At 43.1% G+C, this 26,818-nt stretch overlaps 1 protein-coding gene across 1 annotated transcript in view; it reads left to right on the forward strand.

The window, feature by feature from the left end:
• Positions 1-26,818, forward strand: part of mettl15 (methyltransferase 15, mitochondrial 12S rRNA N4-cytidine) — an 81,520-nt gene that overhangs the window by 38,215 nt on the left and 16,487 nt on the right. The window contains exon 3 of the mRNA XM_079997398.1: positions 21,065-21,201. Within this exon, the coding sequence (XP_079853524.1) occupies positions 21,065-21,201 (137 nt within the window). The remainder of the gene's footprint in view (positions 1-21,064; positions 21,202-26,818) is intronic.

The following is a 26,818-nucleotide window of genomic DNA, read 5'->3' on the forward strand; positions in this document are numbered from 1 at the left end:
ACATATTTGTGCAGCTTTAATAGTGATTAAGGAAAGATTATATAATGTTCCTTTATCTATTATTTAAATTCTGCCAGGAAAATTAAAGTCTCAGGTTTGTATCTATTTAGGTCCTATATTCTATATACCTTTGGGGTTTTAGTTCAGCTTCTGGGGTTACGAGGCTGTGCTGTGAATGTCTTATATCTCAGCAGTGGTTTTAGAATTATTGGTCCCAAAGAAAATCTTGCATCAGAAAGTCAGAAACATTTTATAGTGCTTCAAATGCTGATGCTTTCAATGCTTTCTATTTTATTTTTTTATCAATGATGTTGCTTAAGGCCGTGCTCACAATTTTCTGCTCTTTTGTGAGAGAGAGCGCTGTCTCAACTGCTTTTGTTCTGACAATGAGAAGTGGGTCGCACTTGAGGTACTTTTTTCCCATGATTATTCCCCAACAGTACTCAGGTGCAACTCTCTAAACACTCACGTAAGCTACCAAAACACAGCCGACATGCCACCATTTTGATTAGAGTTGTTCCGATACCACTTTTTCCTTTTGAAACCGATTGCGATACCTCAACTTGCAGATTGGTGTGTGTGTGTGTGTGTGTGTGTGTGTGTGTGTGTGTGTGTGTGTGTGTGTGTGTGTGTGTGTGTGTGTGTGTGTGTGTGTGTGTGTGTGTGTGTGTGTGTGTGTGTGTGTGTGTGTGTGTGTGTGTTTTCTTTTATTATCTAGTTTGAAAGTCAGTCATAACAGAAAAAGAACATAAATAAATGTAATTATTCCATAAAAAAAACTGTTGCTATACAGCTCTCTTAATCCTCTCAAATGCCCGCTGACACTGCTCCGTCAGTTGGACCGGCTCTGACACACTCTTTCGAGTTAAATCGGTTAGAGGGGTGGTCCGGTCCAACTCCTACCGCCTTACCTCCTTTTTTGACTTGGAACTGGTACTGGTTGCAATAGCCACAGTTTTATCTACTTGGGGGCGCACCAGCCCCCCACCCAAGTGGTACCCCAGATACCGTACCTCCCTTCGCCCAACCGCACACTACTTTGGGTTGGCCATGAGCCTCACCCGCCTTTAGGGACTCAAGTACTGCTCCCACATGCTGCATGTGCCACCCCCAGCTGTTGCTGTGAATGATTACATCATCTAAATAGGCTGCAGTGTATGTCGCATGCGGACACAGGACCCGGTCCACGAGTCTATGAAAGGTGGCTGGAGACCCAGACAACCATCTCTCCCATTCACGTAGTTGGCCATAGAGACGGACACCTCCTCCTTCCACGCTTTTAGGAGGTTAAAGTGAGACCTGAGTCGCCACTCACCTGTCATTTCACTCAACATCATAATTCATCTCCCCAACTTGCCGCGTGACCACGAATGGTCCTTGCCACCTGGCGAGGAATTCAGAGCTGGACGGCGGGAGTAAAACCAGGACCCTCTCTCCCAGTGAAAACTATCTCAGTCACAGCCCTCTGTCATACTGCTGCTTCTGATGTTCCTGGGTCTGGAGCAACTTCTCCCGTGAGAGGTGGCCCGGCGTGTGGAGTTTTGCTTGCAGGTCCAGAATATCCTGAATTTCATTCTTACTGGTGCTAGGCCCATCCTCCCAATTTTCCTAAATAAGGTCTAGCACCTCCCAGGGCCTCCTGCTGTAGAGGAATTCAAAGGGAGAAAATCAGGTCTGGGGACCCTCCCACATGGCAAACAACAGAGGGTCCAACCATTTATCCCAAGTACGGCTATCGTCCTGCACAAACTTACGAACCATGTTCTTCAGTGTCTTATTGAACCGCTCAACCAGGCCGTCCGTCTAGGGATGGTACACGCTGGTCCAAATTGAGTGGATGCCCAACAGCTCGCAAAGTTCCCAAAGTATACGTGAAAAAGGATGTGCCTTGGTCAGAATCTATTTCGGAATCCCAACCCAGGAGATGACCTGAAACAGTGGTTGCGCAACACTTTTTGCGGACATAATGCGCAACGGCACTGCTTCGGGTATCAGCGGTCTAATGGCCCGATGAGGTCCGTGCCCAGCGTTTCAAATGCGACCTCCACCAAGGGGAGGAGCCTCAACGGTTCCTTTGACGTGGCCGGCAGATTAACCAGCCAACAATCGGGGCAGGCGGCAAACAACTTGCACACGTCGGCCCAGATGTTCAGCCAGTAATAGTGTGCCATTAACCTCTGCAGTGTTTTTTCATGTCTGAGGTGACAAGCTATCGGGTTGCTGTGAGCCACCTGGAAAAGCATTTCCCAGTGGCTTTTTGGTACCAAGAATTGGGTAATCCACTCTCCTGACTGGGTGTCGCGGTGCACTGCCCCTCCCTGGCGGATGCTCCTCTGTCCCCATCCCCTGGGCCACCTCCGCCATATCTCTACAGCCCTCATACGCTGCACAGCACTCCCATTTCCCACTCCCATACCACCAACGAGCGCGCACCCCCCCGCGTGCCAGATTCATGCATCAGTGCTCCAAACCCAGGCCAATCTGTACCTAATTACAGATAAGCGGGAACTAACTGAAACCTGCACCAAATGCTTTTTCCCCTGGTGACGAATTTCCAGCCGCCTCATAAGATACTTGTGAATATCCCCATGCACACACCGAAAATCCACTTGTGATGCATCCACCAAAGCCCCGGGCCAAACGGTGCTTTGCTTGACCATAGTCTGCGTAAATCCGGAGTCCAGCAATGCCCGGTACCCCCTGTAGCCTTACTGGTACATAGTAGGCCCCTTCCTGATCATGGGAGGTGCCCAGCGGGACTTCAACCCGGACCACCTCTCGAGCTCCATCAAGGGGCTGTCCCTGTGGTGGTGGCTGAGCCACTGGCACCGCCAACACCCCCGCATGAGCAACTGAGGAGCCATTCTGTGGGCCCGTCTCCATGCCAGGCTGAGAAGAGGATGGGGAGAAAAAGGGGTTGTTGCGGGAAAGCAGCACAGCATCCTGCGCCACCGGGAAAGGGTTAGTGTTGGAAAGTGTCCTGGTGTCCCACAACACTGACACCCTCCTCCGCCACTGTGGGCCGTCTGCTGTGCCTCCCCCGTCAGCAAGGAGAGCAGTCATAGGGCCGTCTCCTGTTGGTCCACCCACCCACAGCCGCCGACAGTTCAAACGGCGAGGAATGCCTGGGCGTCGTCCTCGTCTGCCATCCGATAGAGACCGACTGGGGGTTGAGGGGCAGCAGCAGCTCCTGCAGGGTTTCTCAGTCCGCTTCTGGGTCTGCTGTTACATTACCGCCATCTGGGCCAGGCGGCCGACCAGGTTCTCCAGCGGGTTGCCGTTCCATGCTGGGGTCTCGTCCACATTACAGAGCCTGCCAACCCAGGCTACCACTACCCAGGTTTTGGAAAGGACTTAGACACAGGTTGCAAGTGAAGAGGTGCCGGCACCGCGGGTTTTATTCACAATTCTTTTGTGCTCCAGTGCGGCCACACTAAACATTCAAAATTAACAAGAATTACAATTACAATGTAAAACAGTGACAGCGCAGTGTTCCGCTTTACGTTAATGTTAAACGTTTTAATGTTACGTTAAAGCTAAGAATGTAAGACAGCAAATTACGCCTACTGACCAAGTAATACGTACATGCCAGTAGGGACATTGGCAGTTATTTTAGCAATTTTGTAACTATGTCACTATCATTTTTACTCAACAACAGATATGTCCCCATATGAGCCAGTCCGCAGCCTTAGACCCTCAGGCTGGGCCCTTCTGCCGTTCCAAAGTCTAGACCTAAAACTAAAGGTGACTGTGCCTATTATGTTGGGGCCCTCGACTTTGGAACTTGGGGAGATTATTTTAAATTACTTCTCAAAACCAATTTTTATAGATCTGCTTTTATGTGATATCGCCCCCTTTCTTTATCTTATTTTGTTTTTACTTACTTACTTATTTATATATTTATTTTCCTTTTTATTTATATTATCATATTGTATTATATATTAATGTTGTCTCTTTTTCCGCTTTTACAATTCAATTTAATTCCTGTTTATTAATGTCCCTTTGCCTTTTAAATTTATGATCTGAACACTCTGCTTTTATTTCATCTGTCAAAGCACTTTTTGAACTGTGTTTTTAAAGGTGCTATATAAGTAAAACTATAACAGGTACTCGTCACCACAACCAGGTCGATAAGCGAGGACCCGCGTTATTTCATGGTAAGGGGGCGTGGCGATTGCGAACGCTAGTGTAGTGAATACTGACCGACTGTGGGAACGAGACTGAGAACAACGGTGATGAGATGTATATAGTGTATACAGTATATAAAGCGTGATGCGCTATGGGATGCTTGACGCTGAGACGCTGCGCACGCAGGCGTACGCTGCAGTATTGTACACAGCATACAATATCGACTGGTCGGAGAGCTGGTCGTAAGTCTGAACTAATTTTGAGTCTGAATCTTTTCCAGGAATTTCTGACGACAGACGCTTTTTAACCACTGCTTATAGTCGTCTTGGTTGTTCTTGTAGTTGGTTGCCAGCTTCCTGCCTGGTGCGTTCACCCTCACTGGGATTCATCAGCTCCGCTTTACACACGCTTAAAGTCAGACTTTTGAACTTCAAAGTGCTCCATCTCTTGTCCAGAAGGAGCTGATTCCTTTATTCCCTCTTGTGGACACTCACTCTATGTCATATATAAAAAGTTAAACATTGCAAACAATAGAGCATTTCCTAAGCAGCCTCAACTTCAGACAGGAGTTGCCTGGCTTAAGTTCTCACCTCAGTTCCTGTAGTTTGCATGTTCTCACTGACTGTGGTGGTTTTCTGGCAGGTGACTACAAAAGACACACATTTGAGGCTAATTGTCCGAAATTGTCTATACGTGGTCTAGTAGTCTCACAAATCAGACTTTTAAGACTTTTGAAAGTATGATGGGAGCACCACTAAAATGTGTCTAGATGTGTCCTATATGTTTCGACCAATCATGTTGTTTGGAGCGGGGCTCTGTTAGCACGTGTTACATGGAAGGAGTCCCTACTGGTAACAACCTAACCAGCGAAATAATAACCTGCTGATTGAAACGTGACATGGCTGACCATCGATTGCCCGGGACTAAAAAACCCATTTAGAAAAGTACTGCTGGGATCCCAGATTACTCCTTGGCTAATAGGGAACACAAACTCGGCCAGTACTGCTAGATTTTCCGGTAGCCAGTGGAAAGGCAAGCTAAATCGTCCTCATCCTTTTACACCAACGTTCTGAGACAAAGTTTCTGTAAAGGTTCCCAATAGTCGACACGGTGTAGACTGGCCACTGCAGAAATACACTTATTAAAATCCTCAACTGTAAGCTCCATCTTGCCACTCATGAAGGGGTTTCTCTTTGGTATGCTATCCCCGCAACACTCCAGAAACAGGCTTAAAACTTAAGCCAGCCCCCTTTGAATATCTGGTGTACAGCGCAGACTTGGAGGGGCCTTCCCACAGAATTCCTTTTAGAAAAGGACTGCTGGGATCCAATATTAGTGGTCTAGTGACTGAGCAAAATGTTCAAGACAATTGAACAGATCGCTTCATGAAATTCCGTGATGTCATAAGAAAATTTGTTGTTTGTTAGGAAAACTATCCTTTACCTATTAGTAAATTTTTTTGGAAGATATTGTTGTTTTGTTTATTCTGTAAAGATTATGACAAATTTTGCATTATAACTACAACAGTAATTAATATATTATGCTCTACATATATGTATGTTTATATATACAGTGGGGCAAAAAAGTATTTAGTGGGCCACCAATTGTGCATGTTCTCCCACTTAAAAAGATGAGAGAGGCCTGTAATTTTCATCATAGGTACACTTCGACTATGAGAGACAGAATGGGGGGAAAGAATCCAGGAAATCACATTGTAGGATTTTTAATGAATTAATTGGTAAATTCCTCGGTAAAATAAGTATTTGGTCACCTACAAACAAGCAAGATTTCTGGCTTTCACAGACCTGTAACTTTTTCTTTAAGAGGCTCCTCTGTCCTCCACTTGTTACCTGTATTAATGGCACCTGTTTTAACTCGTTATCAGTATAAAAGACACCTGTTCACAACCTAAAACAGTCACACTCCAAACTTCACTATGGCCAAGACCAAAGAGCTGTCAAAGGACACCAGAAACAAAATTGTAGACCTGCACCAGGCTGGGAAGACTGAATCTGCAATAGGTAAGCAGCTTGTTGTGAAGAAATCAACTGTGGGAGCAATTATTAGAAAATGGAAGACATACAAGACCACTGATAATCTCCCTCGATCTGGGGCTCCACGCAAGATCTTACCCCGTGGGGTCAAAATGATCACAAGAACGGTGAGCAAACATCCCAGAACCACACGGGGGGGCCTAGTGAATGACCTGCAGAGAGCTGGGACCAAAGTAACAAAGGCTACCATCAGTAACACACTATGCCGCCAGGGACTCAAATCCTGCAGTGCCAGACGTGTCCCCCTGCTTAAGCCACTACATGTCCAGGCCCGTCTGAAGTTTGCTAGAGAGCATTTGGATGATCCGGAAGAGGATTGGGAGAATGTCATATGGTCAGATGAAACCAAAATAGAACTTTTTGGTAAAAACTCAACTTGTCGTGTTTGGAGGAGAAAGAAAGCTGAGTTGCATCCAAAGAACACCATACCTACTGTGAAGCATGGGGGTGGAAACATCATGCTTTGGGGCTGTTTTTCTGCAAAGGGACCAGGACGACTGATCCGTGTAAAGGAAAGAATGAATGGGGCCACGTATCGTGAGATTTTGAGTGAAAACCTCCTTCCATCAGCAAGGGCATTGAAGATGAAACGTGGCTGGGTCTTTCAGCATGACAATGATCCCAAACACACCGCCCGGGCAACGAAGGAGTGGCTTCGTAAGAAGCATTTCAAGGTCCTGGAGTGGCCTAGCCAGTCTCCAGATCTCAACCCCATAGAAAATCTTTGGAGGGAGTTGAAAGTCCGTGTTGCCCAGCGACAGCCCCAAAACATCACTGCTCTAGAGGAGATCTGCATGGAGGAATGGGCCAAAATACCAGCAACAGTGTGTGAAAACCTTGTGAAGACTTACAGAAAACATTTGACCTCTGTCATTGCAAACAAAGGGTATATAACAAAGTATTGAGATTAACTTTTGTTATTGAACAAATACTTATTTTCCACCACAATTTGCAAATAAATTCTTTAAAAATCAGACAATGAGATTTTCTGGATTTTCTTTTCTCATTTTGTCTCTCATAGTTGAGGTATACCTATGATGAAAATAACAGGCCTCTCCCATCTTTTTAAGTGGGAGAACTTGCACAATTGGTGGCTGACTAAATACTTTTTTGCCCCACTGTGTGTGTGTGTGTGTGTGTATATATATATATATATATATATATATATATATATATATATATATATATATATACTTTTTCAGTGTTTGTCCACATACATTTGGGTCTCTGATGGGCCTATTAACACACAAACTGTGAAATAAGACAACTCAGTCCTGAAACTAGTCGTTCAGCTTTGTCTCAGTAGTACATAGCATTGAGACACATTAGAATTACAACCATCCTCGATCTGAGTAACTCAACAAACAAATCTTTTAAAGACAAAGGAATTAATGAAAGAAATGTAAATATTTAAATTATTCTGCTGTGTTTCTCAAAAAAAAGTATGCGGTAGGTAGACTGTAGGCTGCAGCGTGTGTTTCTGAAAACAAAACAAATAAAAAGTGTGTTTTTATTGGAGATGTGTTTTTTTTATTTTCCGAGCTTTACATGAAACAGAAAATCCCCACTTCCGAGAGTCCCCTGGCGTTGCGGCGCGGTGTCCGTGTCTCACACAAACTTGGAGCATGGCAATCAAAGTCGAACAAACTTGTAGATCTAATATGAGTGACGATTCAGCAACTCGATTGCTTATTTTTCACCTCAAATTTGTTAAGAAACTGATTTTGATGGACTGATAAGGTAAAATCAGTTAAAACCAGTTACAGAGTAAATGCAACAGAACCCTGAAGCCATGCTCAAACGCCATTGGCTCACAGAACTCGGGGCCTCTGGAGGGTGGCTCCGCCCACAAAAAACAGGCTGTTTTTGAACAGATTGGTATAGGGGCATGTTAGAATGACTAAAATGCATAATCTGAGTGGTATTTTCAGCAAAAAAAAAATTAGACAACATTTTTTTTGGGACCTCAGAGACCTATATTAACTTGTGTAAAAAGGAGCATAACAGGTCCCCTTTAAGACCAAGACCAACGTAACAACATAACCAACTCCTGAACCTTACTTTCTAGTAGGGTGAGGTCCTCAACAGCTACAAACCTGCAACTATTGATAAATAAGCAATTAACAGCTTCTAGGTTAGTGCTATCACTGAATTTTAGTGAGATTTATTAGACATGGGGAAAAGCTTAACGTCAGTTTACCACAATTGTGCCTAAAAAACAAACACTGTAATTGTATGGAACATGGTGTCGATGGAATTGGTAAATAATAATAAAAAAAAATAGAATTCTGGTGTGCATATCCAACCTGATTTTGGTTCAGGTATAGGATAAAACAATTCACACAAGGAAGGAAGGGATATCTGCGCTCTTAACACTTGGCTCCCAATTGTTTATTCGTGGAGCAACATTATACAAACTGAGAATCAGCCAGGTAATCCAATTTTTTCTTATAACTAATGTGTAAACTCAGACAATGTGTACTGATTAAAAACAAAATTGTATATAAAGCTGCATAAAGATTTAAAATGTAAAACTTTTTTTTTTTTCCCCTTACCATGAAAACATACCACGCTATGCAAATCAACTGTGAGTTTGTTGATATTTCCTTCCCCCTACACCAGGTGGACAAGAGCTGATTCATATCTTAGCTATACAAAAAAAAAAAGAAATCCCTTAAAGTTTGACTGAGATGGTTTTATTTTGACTAGCAGGGAAACATACCATGCAATGTCAAGGAAATGTGGGATACTCTTCCAACAATTGTCAACCCCCAATGTTCAGCTGCTTTGTTGATCCCCCCCTCTAAACCCAGATGACAACAACGACCCATATCTTAGCTACGCAATGCAGCTTTAATATGAAAACCTTTTAGATATGTCAGAATATATATTTTTTTGCACAACTTTACTGCCAGCAAGATTGTAATTTATGTCGACTGGAAAGGTTTTACATGTTTGGTGGGGAAAAAAATAACGCTAGCTGTCTAATGGAATCTCAAGTCTAAGGATGACAAATAATAAATAATGGCTGAAATTCACTGTGCATTACTAAACTTATCTAACTAAACCCAACATGTAAAACAATGTTGCAATTATTGTCTAATGCTTACACTCTACACACACAAGATAATGTAATGCCATTTTCCAAAAGCCGTGTGTGTGCGTGTACATACAGTGTGCACTTTATTAGATACATTTGTACAATCCAATACACCAGCTCCGCCAGGAATTTTATAATAATAATAATAATATAAGTTTATAATGTTCAGGTTTTTGTTGACAGAGTCGGAAATGTGTTGATGAAATTTTACGTTTACTATGACTGAGGTCATAGTTGAATGTAGCGTTTTTCCTAAACTACATTATATTGAGAGGTGTCATTTTTTGTCCTCCCTATTGACAAACATGGGGGGGACAAAATATTAGAAACACCTGAATATAATGCAGCACAATACAACACCACAAACTATGATGCCGAGTTAAGGAACCCCTCAATTAAATATTGTCAGTGACATGCAATGGTCAAAAAAATTGTTTTGTGTTAAATTATTGATGCCTTACCTTGGCCTTGTTATACTTTGCCACACATAATTTACTGGATTTCAAGTTCTCTGAGGCACATAAATGGAAAACACAAACTTATGAGATGGAGGATGGTGTTCCAGGGCTGTGTTGATGGTTTCAGTCAAACTATCATCTACCTTGCTTGTCTCGACAACAAAAGAGCTTGGAGTGTTTTGACATTATTTATTGCTGGTCTTCACAACTTTGGAATACCTTCCAGCGTGAGACCTGATCATGGACTGGAAAACACTTGTGTTGCCCGTTTCATGCTTTACAGGAGAGGCTTGAACAGACATAGTGTTATTACTGGCAGGTCAGTGCATAATCAAAGAATTGAGAGCTTATTGGCAGAGCTAAATCGAGTAGTGTCATTTCACTTTGTTAATCTTTTCAACTTTATGGAGGAGCACGGTTTATTAGATTCGCTTAATGAGCTCCATTTATTTTGTCTCATTATATTTATTTGCCACGAATTCAAAGGGCTGCAACTGAATTTCAAACCAGTGGAATAACCATGGTCTTTAAACACAAGGGGGGCAAACTACTCTTCAGCTGTGGCAAAGGGCATAGTCAACAATGCAGGAATGCAGAAACCCAAGTATGAATGGTTTGTGACTTAGACAGTGGCTTTCGTATTGATGACAACTGCTCATTCTCAGAGCTACAGACAAACAATGTCGTTGCTGTTCCATCAATTAACATTACCGTTGGTGACAACAATGGATAGACTTCAGCAGACTTTTGATACATTTGAAGATGATGGAAATCATGGTATAGATTTGTTTTGCAACCTTGTGCATTTTCTTGAAGAGACATTCCTCAGATCATAGCCATAAACACTTAAGAAACAGCCCCCTATACAGATATTTATGATTTGAAAAATATATTAAGAGCACATTCACATCAATAGAAACGGTCCACACAGGATATTTTCTTACTGTAGTTATGTAATGCAAAACAAAGGACAGTACCAATCTTTGTGATAGCACAGCATTACACTTAAACATATTGTCAAAGTTTAAAGTTAAATGTGAAATTTATATTCCAGTTCATGGATCTTTCCTCTGTATGGGAGCTCAAACCTCCATGTTTACATTTTACAGCAATGTTCCTTACTTTAAATGTTCAAACTAATTGTTTCCAAAAAATAGTGAAACTATTACTATTACTTATTTTAACATATGATGTCCTTTGTTGAATAGGATGACCAACATTAATACCGCATCAGTGGAATCTGTGAGAATAGCGGCGTATGCTACATGCAGACGCAGGACCCGGTCCATGAGTCTCTGGAAGGTGGCTGGCCACCGAACAACCCAAACGGAAGTGTGCGAAAGTGCTATAAGCCAAACTGAGTGGAGAACGCCGATTTTTCCTTGGACTCCTGAGACAAGGGAATCTGCCAGTAGCCCTTGGTTAAATCCAGTGTCGTGAAAAAACGAGGCGTACCTAACCGGTCGTACCTAACGACATAGGGTAGGCATCAATCTTTGACACCGCGTTCACCCTTCGATAGTCTACGCAGAACCGGACCAACCCATCAGGCTTACCCACCAGCACAATGGGACTAGACCAGTCACTCGTGGACTCCTCTATTACGCCTATGTCCAGCATGGCCTCTAATTCCGACTGCAGGATCTTGAGTTTATGTTCGGGCAGGCGATATGGCCAAGAGCGCACCTTCACCCCTGGGGTCGTCTCCACATGGTAGTCTATGAGGGACACAAGGCCTGGCAGGGAGGAGAAAACATCAGAAAAGCAATGCTGAAGTGCAGCTCTCTCTGGGATGGAGAGAGATGGTCACTTAACAGGACCCCGGTATGATTGGCTGCTTTTTGAAACTCTGGCCACAACTCATCCCGCTCAATGACCAGCGTGACCAGAGCCACGGACGCCCCCTCCATCCATTTCTTTTAAGAGGTTTAGGTGATAAATCTGTGTCGCCACCTGCCTGTCAGACGCATCAACCTCATAATCGACCTCGCCAACCCGCCGTGTGACCACAAAAGGCCCTTGCCACTTTGTGAGCAATTTGATGTAGGAAGCAACACTAACACCTTGTCTCCCGGTGCAAATTGTCTGAGCCAAGCTCCCCGGTCGTATAAGAGGCGCTGACGTTCCTGAGCCCAGAGCAAATTCTCCCGTTATAATGGCCGAATCAGTGCGTGCAACTTTGCTCTCAGGTCCATAACATACTGTATTTCATTCTTACTGGTGCTAGGACCTTCCTTCCAGTTTTCCTTAATTAGGTCTAGCACCCCCCGGAGTCTCTTGCCAAAGAGGAGTTCAAAGGGAGAAAATCCCGTGGAGGCCTGGAGAACTCCCGCACCGCAAACAACAGGGGGTCCAACCGCTTGTTCCAATCACGGCTATCGTCGTGAACAAACCTTCGAATCATGTTTTTCAGCGTTTTATGAAAGTGCTCCACCAGGCCGTCGATCTGGGGATTGTAAACACTGGTCCAAATTGAGCGGACGCCCAGTAACTCGTAAAGTTCCCGAAGTGTACGTGACGTAAAGGTAGTGCCCTGGTCGGTCAGGATTTCCTTCAGAATCCCGACTCGGGAGATGACCTGAAACAGCGCCTGCGCGCTTTTGGCCATAATACTGCGCGGGGGCACTGCTTCGGGGTACCGGGTTGCATAATCCTCTAGGACTAACAAGAAACGATACCCGCGGGCACTGTGGTCTAACGGCCCGATGAGGTCCATACCGAGTCTTTCAAACGGGACCTCGATTAGGGGGAGGGGCCTCAATGGCGCTCTTGGAGTAGCTGGAGGGTTGACTATCTGGCACTCAGGACACGCAGTGCACCATTGACGCACATCTGCCCAAATGCCCAGCCAATAGAAGTGAGCTATTATTCTGGGATATCTCCTCTCCTGTCACGAGTGTCACGGCTCACTCGATATAACCTGTCCCTAATCATGGCGTCTGGGCACATCAATACGCCATCGATTTTAACTAACCCCTCAAAGGCCCCGCGTAGGGTGTCATCTTGCAATTGCTCCAGCGGAAAATCGTCCATAGGGAAGGTTAGGACTGGGGGAGATCCTACTTGGGCACCCTGCACCCGTCATGCCTGCCGACGACCCCTCCACGTCACTGTGTGCTACGCAACACTCACATCTCCCTACTGACCGTGAATGCACTCCCCCAGCCTCTCTCACGTCAAACCCTGGCCAATCCATGCTCAAAATCAGGGAGCGCAACGGGCGAGAACTAACCGCAGCCTATACCCTATGCTCTTTTCCCTTGTAGCGAATTCCGAGCTGGACCATCGGATACGTGTGAACCTCCCCATGCACACAACGAACCACCACCTGTAACGCTTCTATCAAAGCCCCGGGCGAACCATGCATTGCTGGACCATCGTCTGTGAACAGCCCGAGTCCAGCAAAGCCTGATGTCTACCCCCATGTAGCCTTACCGGTAATTGGTAGGCCCCTTCCCGACTGGGGTAATGGTCTAGCGGGCCAGCGATCTGGACCACCTGGCCACGGGCTGGCGGCGGCGAGCCGGCAGCCGTTCAAGGCGTGATCCCAGGAGCTCACGCTGGTGAGGATGCGCTCTAGCTGGCAGCGGAGGTAGTCCCGCTCCTCCTCCAGGTCCGTTTCTGTAGCCAGCGGATCGGCTCCGGGGCGCGGCTCTGATCAGGCTGATTCGAGGCAGCTTGGTGGCAGTGAGAAAGGGAACCGTGCTGTCGTCCGCAGCCGGTGCTTGACCATGCCCCTTGATACACCACAAACATAGATCTGTCCCTGAGTTCTAATAAAATAGAATATGGGACTGTCACCAAGTTTCAGAATAATTCAACCTGTAACTCTCACTGAGTTTTAGTAGGACACAACATATAACTAACGTGGAAATGTCCAGTTCAAACTTCAAATTAAAGTCTCTTTCACTTTAAGTGCAAATAAACCTTTCTATTATATTTATATGGTACTTGCCATTCCAAAATAAATTGCAATTATTGCAAAAAAAAAATTATCATAAAAGGCCGACTCATCTCACTCCCATTCACTGGAAGTCCTCCTTCGCTCACCGTGCATTAAACCAATTGAATCAAATTGAACGACTTGTTTTACCGACTGACTAGTTAAGAACAAAGTCTCAAAAAAGAGTAGAACCTCCCATCCCTAGCGGATCTCGGGCCCTATGAACAATCAGAGCAGACGCTCCGCTGTAGGGACAGTGATAGATACGCAGTCTGCACAATTTAGAATATTGTCAGGCGATAAATAATTGATCAAATCTTCTTTGTTTACCTTGAAGTACCTTCAAACAGACAACATTTTCTCTCTTTTACTCTATTTTTAGAGCATCAACTACACAACTACATGACATTACATTTGTATCGCGTTTGAGTATCGGAGCATTTTTACGAGTACAGTACATGAGCACAGTATTGAACGTGTCAATTTGACCGGCATAGAATTGGATTACATATTGATTGATTGTGTTCCGTGATTAAATTCCAATAATATATTTTTTTGCGTAGTTTCAGCTGGCTTTTCATACCTGCATATTTTGAGCAAGAATTGCGTGGTTGGTACACAAAATGCATGCAGGTTGGCATGTCTGGAGAAGTCAGGAGGAGCATAAGAAGCAACACAAAAGCAGCACATCAGAGAGCAGAAGAGACAGAAGATGGCAAAAGCTGAATTTTTTTCAAATTGCACACCTACTGAAAAAAACACACCTTTTGAGTAGTGTATGTTAAAACCGTAACATATTTGACAATTCTGAAGTCTAATTTTATTAGTCCATTTTATTAGTGTTAAATCCTTAGCATTACATGGACTACGAAAGTGTAGAGCATCCCTATGCTCAGCAGATTCAATGGTAATCAGCTCGGAAATAAAATTTATGTAGGAAATTTCATGGCGAATTGGATTTTTATATATCTTGCTTACATGTGTAAATCAGGGCCTGATTGTGGTGCTAGAGAGAAAATATTACAAATTCAGTAAGTACTGCAAATATACAATATGCCAAAGGTGTCCACCTCCACTTCCATATGAGGAGTCGTCCTCATATCCTAGATTGCTACAAAACAAAATTCCTGTGGATGTTTACAGTGCTGCATCACATAGTAAAAAAATGTTTGCTGATTAAATTAAATCAAATTATTGAGTTGCTTGTTTTTATACTACATGTTTGTTAACTAAGAATAACAGTTATGACAGATAACGTTAAAATTTTATTAAGCAACATTTAATCATAACTTATTGGGGAAATTTGAGGCAATGCTTTGTCAAAAAACTATGAAGTAAGAGGTATGTCAATATAATGCCAGTGTGTAGATCGTTTTTTAGAAAGCAATGCCTTACCCAGTGCGTCTTACCAATAGTTGATGTCATTGGGTTTGTCAGGTCATTCAGTGTGTCACCTTAAGCATGTTTGTATAGTATAACAGCTAGATTTGGTGAACTCTCATAACTTTGTCAAAAACAAAAATGGTCCATGCCAAAACAAATAATAAATGTATGTAAAGTTACTGAAATAAAGTAATGAGAAAATGAAAAGTATTTTAATCACTGACAAACACTGAAGATCAAAAGCAGACAGGGAGTGGTGAACAACACGGTGGAAATTAAAACAATTTACCAATTAACTTACTCATCGATGAAAATAAGCTACAGTAAATTCAGTTTGGTTTTGAGATTGCTATTATTGGCAACCAAGTCACAAGCCCATTTTAAGCTTTCACCACAATAGTTGTCTGCAATAAAGTTTTTTTTTGGCCTTCATTGTACTTTCGGAGAATCTGAACTTAACAAGAACATGTTAGTACCTTATTGTTTTAACGAAGATGCAACAAATGTGTATTTTTCCCCCAAAAAAAACCTTACGGAATGAAATCCATGTGTCAAGAACTGTTTTGGGATTATTAGAGTGTTGACTCACATTTATTTATTTGATTACGATCTTGACCTTTACACAGAATATTAAGGAGCCCTGCAAGCTATGCCGGAACCCCTATTGCCCAATGCAAAGTCCATGTTTTCCTGAAAGGCTGTGTATGAGGTGTGCAGTGGTAACTTCAAAGAATTGAGGCAGGTGTTTGCAATGGGCAGTTTAGAGGGGCATCCTGCGCCATGCTCTTTGTGAAGAAATTCGATTGAGGGTTGTGGAGAGAGGCCAATTAGTGAAACCGTACTGGCTCCACTGGCAAAGGCGCGAATGGTCCCCAGCTTCTGTGTTTCCCTCTTGCTCTTGAGAAAACACAATACGTCAGAAATAAGATCAAAAAAGAGAAAGGAAAAAAAAAAACACTGCATGCGTCACTACTCCTAACTGATATTCAATGACAAGTGCATTATCAATTTCAAGTGAGAAGGTATTTCAGTTCATATAAGAATCGCTTAAAAGACTTCTACTTTAACCTTCAGCATCTGTTAGGTAGTCTCTCCAGAAAGGAACAACAACTTGTTCAGCACGCCTTCTATTGCTGCCAACTGGAAATGGGCGGATGGTGAAGAGGCTGTCAACCAGGTCAGCTGTGAGGGTTGTAGGAGACCAGCATAGAAGGGGGCGAAAACTCTCCGGGTGAGCTTGGATTTTGTCCAGCACACCAAGTCACAAGTGTAGAAACAGACGCACATATACCACAACTTAACATTTAAATGTTTTCGTGCAGGTCATTATACACAACATCTTCCAAAACTGGCTTAGCCAATTCTGGGCCATCAACAAGGCAAGAGAAGATAATTGGAGACAGACAGCCTGCGGGAGGACCACCGTGTAAATCTGCGATGGCCCTGCCTGCAATGAAGTAGAAAATAAGAAAATAAAATGAACAATTATATATTTGACAGTGCATGCATACAACGACTTGACAAATACCTGTACCGTCATAAATAATATAAATGTAATAAAAGATTATAGAGTTCAGCACCTCGATGATATGAGATTACAATCAATATACTGTATACCGGTTCTGTCAAGGGCCAAGTTCATTTAGCCTTCTTCTCCCTGTAACTTTGGAGAGTGGGGCAAAGCTTCCATTCGAAGTCTCTTCTTGGTCATCTTAAGTCCACAGCCTCTTCAGGCACTCCCATATCATCAGAAATTCGGACAGAAACAGTGTGACGTGAATCGTATGTCCCCCGTTTAAAACCTCTGATGGCTCCATCCAGGACTGTGGATTGGTTACTGTTAAACTTGCATTTCTTTTGATGGTTTATTTTTGTTGCAAGATCTCAGAAAATATCTTTCGCCGGCACCGAGGTGGTCCTTCAGAAGCAAACAAGATAAATATAAGTTACAGTTCAGACTAGTTTTAAGAATGGCATCCTGTGTTGTTCATGGTCACATTCATGTTGTTTATGGTCATTGACAATTTTGAACGTCAATACTTAATTGTCATGTGGTATCATATTAGTAAGTATTTAGTGTAGTACAAAGTCAAGAGGTTGTGATATGTAGCACAATAAGTTCACAAACCTCTGCCAACTGCGTTCCCAGGCGTGCTCAGTGGCATCTGCCGTTCAAATGACCTCCCGAGAGAACAGACAACCTCTTATGGCTGTCATTAGTCTTTGGAGCCGTTTCTAAACGAACTAAAGTAGTCGTTTTCTCCATGGACAAAGGAATATGTCACTCTGTGTTGCGGTGTGGCTTACTAAAGTGTTGAGTTTTTGGACAACAAGTTCTACAGCATAGATCCAGTATATCAGGCTTTTGGAAATTAAAGTGTTTGGCTCCGCACAACATTTGACAATGAAAATATAGAAAATTGCCAGCGTTATCCTTTAACTTTGTATATAATATATACACACACCAGAACAGTCAAGTGCCAATATATACATTATATACTGTATGCATTTAAATATGTGAACAGGGATGGCCAAACGTTGAGGTAGAAGGCTGACTGGTGGAAGGGCAGCTTTCCAGAGGGCATACTGGCAGTTGACCAGAACGGAAGGGGAAGATGCATACAAGTGTCTACCTTGTGTTAGAGATGAGGAGCACAGCTGCCTTTCTGAACCAGGGTTTTCCCTTCACGGTTGCTGTCACTGCTATAGGATGTAATATCATCCTTGGAAAGACAAAAAAAAAATTGATTTACTAAATTGCAACGGTAAATTGAACAGTACCTGGAAACACAAAGAGTTGTGATTACATGTCTAAGGATTACGTCGGCTGGCCATGTTTCAAAAGTGAAATCTCCCATAGAGTACCAGCATGTCCTCCTAATTTTACCTCTCAGTGCAACTAAGAAGCTGCCAATTTAATCAATTTCTCTGCTCAGATTTAACATTTTAAAACACGCATTCCAACTCTGCACTATATGAGTGTGGCAGTTTCGCCACCATAGGGCCCTCCGGCACAGAGACACAGATGACGGGGGGGGTTGTCAACACCAGTTTATTGCAGAGATGAGGCTAGGTGGAATTAGCCAGGAGCAGATGGAACATGTCATGACAGGGCTCCTGTACCGAGTCGGGTGTGGATGGGGTTTTTAAAACCTGCCACTTGTTAGCCCAACCAACAAGCATCGGGTGTGGCTGCTCAAGCCATCCCATCCACCACATACCCTCAACACCAAACTAAGGCCAGGAAGAATTCCTGGCTAAAGCCTACCCCCCCCCCCCCCCCCAACCAAGCAGAGAACAAATATTATAATAAATACTTAAAACAGACTCCCAGGGTTCCTATCCCTTAAATCATAAAACACCAGACTCTGAAACAGGGTTCCCATACCTTATACAAACAAAATGTCCAAAAGAAAATAAACCAGGTCCCCTCCCAGAGGACCTGGGGTGGCCTGGCTGCTGGGCTGTCCCGGCGATGGCTGCACGGCAGAGAAGCTAGCCGCCAGCGGTTGCCTATGGTGGTTGCCGCGCTGCTTCGCCCCCGGTCCTCCACCGGACCCCCCAGATGCTGCTGCTGCCAGTCGAGAGAGGGTTGGTCTGGCTGCTGGATGGTCTCGGCGATGCCTGCTGGGCGGAGAAGCTAGCTGCCAGCGATTAGCTGTGATGGTTGCTGCGCTGCTTCTCCCCCCGGTCCTCCGCCGGACCCCCTAGGTGGTGGTGCTGCTGCTGGCGCTGGCGCTGCCGCCGCCGTCAGTTCGACCAACTCAGTTCAACCAACTCAGTTATTCGTATCTGTATCCATACTCGGAATGAGCAGGGCTTAAACCGCAAGTGTGCAGACCTCACCGGAAGTTATTTTAAACCTGAAATGCAGAAGTTGCTGTTTTTCTCGTTGATTAGAAAACTATTTACAGAACAGCCTCAGAATTGAGCTTCAGATAAAATGTTGTTGATCACAAGAGTAAGAACTATTTACAGAATGAGATTTTGATTTGGAACAAATGACCTTCAGTGACTCAATGAACACAACACATCCAGTGTTAAGAAGTACGAAGTAAAATGCATGAACTCGACTTTTCATCCTCATACTCGTCGTGATCAGTCGGTTGCCTCCGCTCAGGTGGAGGTGGAGAGGATTCACGTTAATGCTTTAAATTAAAACCAAACACCGGCTGCTTTAGAAACCCTGAGTGATTGGAGATGATGTGGTTGACAGACACATGCCAATACTTTAATGAACTTCAGTCAATACATTGGAAAGGTACAAGTCCTCTGTGCGGCTACTCCGTAAGTCCTCCACGTGAATGAAGTAATTCGATCGGATTCTCTTGCTCTATTCTCGCCGCAGGTTCTCTGATGCGCAAACCGTGCGTGAAAATATGCAAAGCGGGAGCGGGAGAGATTGTTCTCCTGATCAAATAGTCCTATGCTGTTTGTGGACAGAGTGGCTGTGCTGATGGCAAGGTTGTATTGTCTGTATGGAAAATGGAAAAACGTAAACCCAACTCAGCAAATTGGAGCAGAGCTTTTTGCTGGTTTTTCCTGTGTTTTTATTTTAAATCTGTTCGTTTTGGTTCACTTGTACTTGTATGGAGCGAAGTTTCTGCCTTAGATCAGCACAGTGGATTGCGTAACGGAGAGAGGGTGATCTCCGGTTCACTACGCATCCCGGCCGCTCCCGTGTCTCCCAACTGTGTGGCGCAGCGGCAGTGAACTTCGAGCTCTGTGTATGGCTGGCCAATCACAGAACGATGTGGGCGCAGCTACCCAATGAGGATTCTCCTTCACAAGTATGGATATTGACACATTTTACTCAGATGGTACTCGTAAAATGTACTTTATCCATACCGGATACTCGTTTCATATACAGCTCAACCCCTAGCCATTACACTGTGCAATCAACATTAACTTCATAAGGATAAGTAAAAGCAAAAAAAGTTGTCTATTGCCCCTTAAAGTTGCCATGTACTTAGTTCTCGCCTTTTCCTTGACTGGGAACTCCAGTCGCCACAGTGTTGCTGAGTCTGATTTCGCAAAGGCTGGCGCAATCCTCCAGTTTGGCCTTGTGCAGCTGCTTGGCCAGCTGCAGCGACTTGGGAGTTGCCAGGTCTGAACAGTGCTCTCATTTCACCGCCGTGCTGTGAGTAACGTCATGTGCAGATGAGCCTGTCCTCTGCTGCTCACGGGATGAGGACAAGGATGTGACAGTTTCAGGGGATGATAAAATATTTCTTAATACCCCGATGGCTTTCTGCAGTACTCGCGTCTCATCTTCCCCTTCCATACTGATCGTGACCTGAACATGACCCTGCTCGAGCTTCTCAGCCAATCGCAGTGCGATAAATGACCTGCCTTCCTTTTCCACTATTCTACTTGGTTTCCACTATATTCTCTCTCACACATGCATACATTTATTCTCTTCTTACAAACATATATTATTAACGATATTAATTCTATACATTGTGTGTGTGTGTGTGTGTGTGTGTGTGTGTGTGTGTGTGTGTGTGTGTGTGTGTGTGTGTGTGTGTGTGTGTGTGTGTGTATGTGTGTACTGTATATGTGTGTGTCTGTGTGTGAAAAGTCCTGCACAGCTTCAACATTTGAATTCAGCTAAAATATGGACAGTTTATGGACACCTTCTCATACTGAGTCATTTTTCTTAATGCAACTTCTTGGAAGGTGTAGGAGTGACCCTCCCAGTATCAAGTAGGCATTTTTGGCATTACCATGTTTTTTTTTTTTTTTTTAGCATGCATCACCAAAGATACACTTCTTTGGCTATGCATGCTGAATATAAAAAAGAAGGCCAGTGAGAACGTGAAACTTATATATTAATAATGGATTGTTTAAAGATTTTTCAAAGTGTAGAAATACAAAATGTCTCCTCCAGTTCCAATTACTTTATTCAAATGATTCCCTCATATTGTAAATCACATATCAAAACATGCATATTGAATCATTATGTAAGCCTAATGTTTTAATTATGCTATTTATGCAGGTGGTCCTCGACATGACATTCGGAGGTGGCGGTCATACGAAAGAAATACTGCAAAAGACTGCTGATGTAACTGTCTTGGCCCTTGATCGAGATCCAACAGCATTCTCTTTGGCCCAACAACTAGCACAGCAGCACATGTAAGTCAATTAATTACAAAATACCCCTTTGTTTATATAGACATAATGCTATTATATGATCCGCCCGTAAACCATAAACATGAATGTGTATGTGAATTTTAAACATATCTTTTTGGCACATGCTGAACAGCAATTTAGCGCTAGATTGTGATGTACAATTACATGGTTTTGATTGTCTTATTTCCCCAAACTCTTGTCCATGCCTGATTGAATATTCCTCAGAAAGATGCAGCCCTGTGTTTCCACAATCCATTCACAGCCATTCCACTGTCTTAACGTATAGCTTATCGTACCCCCACGCATAGCTGGTGGGCCCCGGCTTGTCATTTGTCAGAGTTGGCCCACGACTGCAGTGAGAGAGAGAGATGCTGCCTCCCACTGAGGAAGCGTCAGATATGAGGGGGCAGGAAGGAGATTGGAGAAGCCCAAAGAAATTATGGAAGGGACACCAGGACACATTGTCTAATAAGGGAGAGAAGGGTGTGTGTGTGTGTGTGTGTGTGTGTGTGTGTGTGTGTGTGTGTGTGTGTACACGCACGCACGCACGCACGCGCGGGGGCGAGGGAGGATGAAAATGAGATGTTCCTAAGTCCACGGCGTGGGAAGGAATCCTTTTACGTAGATTCTGGGGAAACCTCTCTCAGGGGAATCTACGAGAGAAATGCGGCGGTGAGAAGGGAATGAGAACGAAAGAGAGCGAGGGAGAGAGGGAGCATCAGAACACTGCATTCTGTCAGCTGCAATATACCCCTGCTGTAAACCCTTCCACGCCCACTCGTGATGCAAGTTGAGAGAAGCCGGAGAAATCTAGCAATTAGCCAATATTATTGGAAGCCTGAATAAAAGACCTTGGCAGCCCACGCAGTGCACTCACACAACAGGGTAAGAGAGTTTTCTCTTTGCTTCCTGCTTCCACTCCTTCCACAGTACAGTCTTCAGTTTACTGTTTAGTCGATGTATACTTCTCCTTACAGTCAAAAATATTACAAAACGAATAAATAAGTTTCTTTAAGGACCAGATAATACCGGCCTGCTAGGTAATGAATATGGAGCCGCCTCTCTCTTTAAGGAATAAAGGAGGGCTGAGCACATGGTTCTGCAACCCTGTTTGTAAGAACAGTGTATGGGATCACACCCTAACAAGTCCAGTGTCCTGTGAGAATTATGTCATATTCACAGGTGGCAATTTGGTGGAATGCATCAAATCATGTTAGGGGTTTAACACAGCTGCACAAAGTATTCCGACTTAAGTCTTCTTTAGTACTGAGTAACCATTCATTTGGACTTCCTCCAAAGGAATGTGTTGTAATAATTAAGATGAAGACTAATCATATAATCATATGCATAATCTGCTCTATAAATTAAGATTGCCCCGTTGTATGTTGTATGTTTGTATATTGTATTTTTATTTTTATTAATTTGATGTCGACTCAGCAACTGCCTTGAGGATTATGACGCGGCCACACACCATTGTAATGAGCTTGTTTTCCACCCCTGGAAGCCTGTTAATGTAGATGTTTCTCATGCAGTTGAGCATATATGCGTATACCTTTTAGAAAAAGGAAAACATGGGTGTAATCCCCATTTCCTCTCTTATTTTGGTGTCTCTTGAACAATGTTTTTAAGAGTGTGAGTGTGAATGTACTCTATAGGCATACCGTAGTGGCCAGGGAATGTTAAAATCACCTCTTTGTTGAATTACCTTGCTCAATTTTGACAATCAGACAGACGTTTTTCTGTCAAAATCAAATAAATTATGAGTTTTCCATAAACCAAACACTTAGGAAGTTTTTATTATTTTTATTTAAAATAAAAACACACTATAATAGTACATATAGTAAATAAAATGAGTAGCTTTCGATACTTCTGAAGGTAAATGAGATGGGGCAATTTTGTGTGTTTATTCTGCTTTTTTTTTTTTGTTTTGTTTTTTTTCCTTCCTCACGGCACTGTAGATATTTTCATCACTGGTCCCCTGCTGAAAGCAATCAATCAGCATCTTGTCTTAGGGTTCAGTGACGCAGGTAAAGGAACTGAGCAGGTCAACACAGGGGAATATTTCAGGCTTGATTTGTGAAGAGGCAACACGTCATGTTGAATGAGCGTGCACTCACACAGGCTGCGCATTCTTCAACATAACGGCTGTTAATTCCCTTAATGTAAGGGAGAAAGCAGTAATAACAATCTCCCCTTTTATTATTATTTAACGTTTTTTATTCCAATGACATGAAGCCTGGCGGGATTAAATTAGACCAAAAAACTGGGAGATTCATATTTGTAGACCATACATTTCAGACCAACTTTTTACACTATCCAGTATGTATCTCATATCTTCTTATTCAATTCAAAATCAAATGATCTTTATCATATCAAACTACAGTATATGGCAATGCACAGTGTGATGTCAGTAGTAATAACATGACTTGTGCACAGGCCTGTTTAAGGGGTTTTCCACTCGAGTGTCTAGAAATCATTAGCTAATAATTATAATCATGGTTTAAATCAGTTCGCTGTTAAAGCCCTCAGCCTCAGCTAGATATAAATAGATAGATATTTGAGTATTAATTCTAGACCCTCATTGTTTCAGCTGCCCTATGACCTATAACCCTATCATCGTGTGTGTCTGTGTCTGTGTGTGTGTGTGTGTGTGTGTGTGTGTGTGTGTGTGTGTGTGTGTGTGTGTGTGTGTGTGTGTGTGTGTGTGTGTGTGTGTGTGTGTGTGTGTGTGTGTGTGTGTGTGTGTGTGTGTGTGAGAAGTGTAGCAACAAAACAGTCTGATCAGATATGCAGATCTACACCTTCACTTCAACTTGTCTCATGCGCCGAGTGTTTTTTTTTTTTTTTGTTTGTTTTTTTTGTTTTCCCCTAGTTACAGTCATCCCGTGAAATGCCAGAGTATTCAAAATAGTTTCCCTCTTATTCTGTTTTAAGTTTCAGTGATGTCAATGTTGTGGGTTGCTACAACTATAAATAGATCAGATCTTCTAAGCAATTATAAACCCACACTTGGACCTCAGCACATACACCACCGAAACTTGTCCTGTTTAATAATATAAGGCCTTACATAAGACATTTATATCTCCAGTCCTGTGTCTAAGCCACATAAAGAAGTTAATAATTTAGAAATGTTATGTAACTGTTTTGCATATTTTTAAGTCTTTCAATGGCTTACAAAAACACGATTTAGAGAAGGTTACTCATTGTAAGGGAAGGTTAGTTCCGTCCCTAGGTTCTTTGTGGAATGTAGGCAGAAAAATAAACTGCTTTTAATAGAAAATGTGAAAGAATACAGAGTTTCTGGTGGAATTGCATTTCTAACTCTTTATAGAGCTCCATGTCTGTCTCCATGTCCTGATATGTGTGATTTGTAAACAACACATCACTTCCCAAATGCCATTATTATTTCCTGCCAGTGTACTATCAAGTACATAGACATTGGCAAATCCAATTGGTCTCACATCTCATGTTACATTAATGCTTCCATTACTATTGATGTTGATGGTTGCTGATGGTTCAAATTGAAGGTTGGCAATTAAAGGGTACTACTTTACCAATATTGTTTTTTTGGGTTTTTTTTTTTTATTCTTCATCAGATCAAGTTGAAAATGCTGAAGCTTCCCTATTCATTTTCAAGTCCACACTGAAATGACACATAACTGAGGGTTAGACTGAGCTGTAAGTACGATCTGGAACAGAGTACACCATGTGATTCCAGTTTTATTTATTTTATTATTATTTTTTTTTTTTGTGTGTGCACGGATTTCAGTATCCAGATATTATATTTACGTTGGTGTGTATACAGTATTTACTTGCTCAACATATCAAAGGATAATGCCCCAAACAGAGCCCCTCACCTCTGCAGTACAGCCTGACATCACTATGGGGTGGGGGGTGGTGAGCCCTGTTGTTTGATTGGACAGACTTTTCAGTTTGTATGGCTTGTGTGCTCGTGTCCCTCATTGTGTTGCGATCTTTGAGCCTGGACATTATGGGGGGGGGGGGGGGGGGTGTTCTTTGCAATCGGGGATCGTGCTGTGGTGACTCAGGGCTTGCAAGAAAGAAAGGAGTGGGAGAGGGGGATCTTGCAGGTTATGGGAGAGTACAAGAAATCCTCTACTATAGATTTTTCAACAAATAATGACTATGCAAGACCGTGAATAAGGAAAGCGAGGGAATAGGAAAGCCCTGGCTACGTGGGTGAGGTGATCCCATGCCCCTCTCTCGATCGGCCGTGGGTGTAGAAATAGAGGACCTGCCACGGCATGTTCTCGTACGAAACGACTGTTAATCTTCGCACTAAAGTGATGTACAGTAGGAAGAAGTGTTTGACTTTTGTTAAGTAACCCAAGTTGAGTGGAGGCTACAGGAAGAATTTTCTAAGAAACTAACTGTAGCTGTGGGGGATTTAAGCAGTGACTCAGTGTCACGTCAAAGCTCAAACATGCCCGCGCTCTGCCGAAGGACCTTCCTGCAAGAGACCATTTATTGAGATCAGAAAATATTCACCTAGCCTTCAATGCGTTTTACAACAAAATTAAAAAAAACGAAAAAAAACGTTTTCACGTCGTGCAAATTTCAGCAATACGGATCTATGCATTTGATGACTTTTGTGTGGCGTGTGGAGGATGTGGGCAGCTGCTGTTTTTGTAAAACACTGTTTATATACAATAACATTTTGTTCCCTCCGTCGTCTACATATGGGCTCGTGACCTAAATGTTCGGGAAAAGCTTGTCGTAGATATCTTGCTCTCCTGCTGATGCATGTGGCCCACTGTGGTCGTAATCTTTGTCCACCATGTCGTCAAAGGTCGTATGAAAAATGTATGAATGTGACTAGAGGATCTCACCACCTGCGCATGAGGAAGTGCGGATGTCGGTGCAGGGTCGGTCAGACGAGAGGGAGTTCCTGAGACCGTTACATCTCTCACCAAACCTGCAGTGTTAGTGCATGTTATTAAAAAGAAATGTTGTTCCCCATTTGTGTTACTGTCCGAAGACGATGGTTATTCTCTGTACTAACAGAAAGGCAAAATAACAACAATCTTGTCAGTTAGGTGTGTGTGTGTGTGTATGTGTGTGTGTGTGTGTGTGTGTATATAATATACCCAGAGTAAATGACAGGAAGGTCAATTTGCTGTGTGAAGAAAATGTTCATTTCAGGAGGTTTTTCAAGTGTGTTGATATTAATTCAAGTCCCTGTGAACTGAATCCAGTGATTTGTTTCTGGACACGTTCAACACGTTTGAAAGTTATTGCTGAAAACACGTGAAAAGACAACAAACGATGTAATACTGGATCACGGTGTCAGACCGTTCAACTGTTTCTCACCGTTTTTGTGGTCTGGATTTTTTTTTGGCCGGGGCTAAATGAGGGTTGGATGACGCACGGTGGCCGTGCTTTTCATGGCCCCTCCCCTAACACTTTATAGACACCGGGTCAGAATCTGAGTGTCTGTGGTGAAATAAGCTAAGCTAACACCCCAGAGTTTGGGGTAAAAACGTTGTTTTGGGAATAAACACGTAGAGTAAAAGCGATCTACCTGCTGCTTTTTCATGATTTTGAAACCAAATTTTGTACACTTGCCAACGTTTTTTAACCATTCAAATTTGGCTGGGTG

This window comes from Zeus faber (genome assembly GCF_960531495.2).
Source record: "Zeus faber genome assembly, chromosome: 3".
NCBI lineage: Eukaryota > Metazoa > Chordata > Actinopteri > Zeiformes > Zeidae > Zeus > Zeus faber.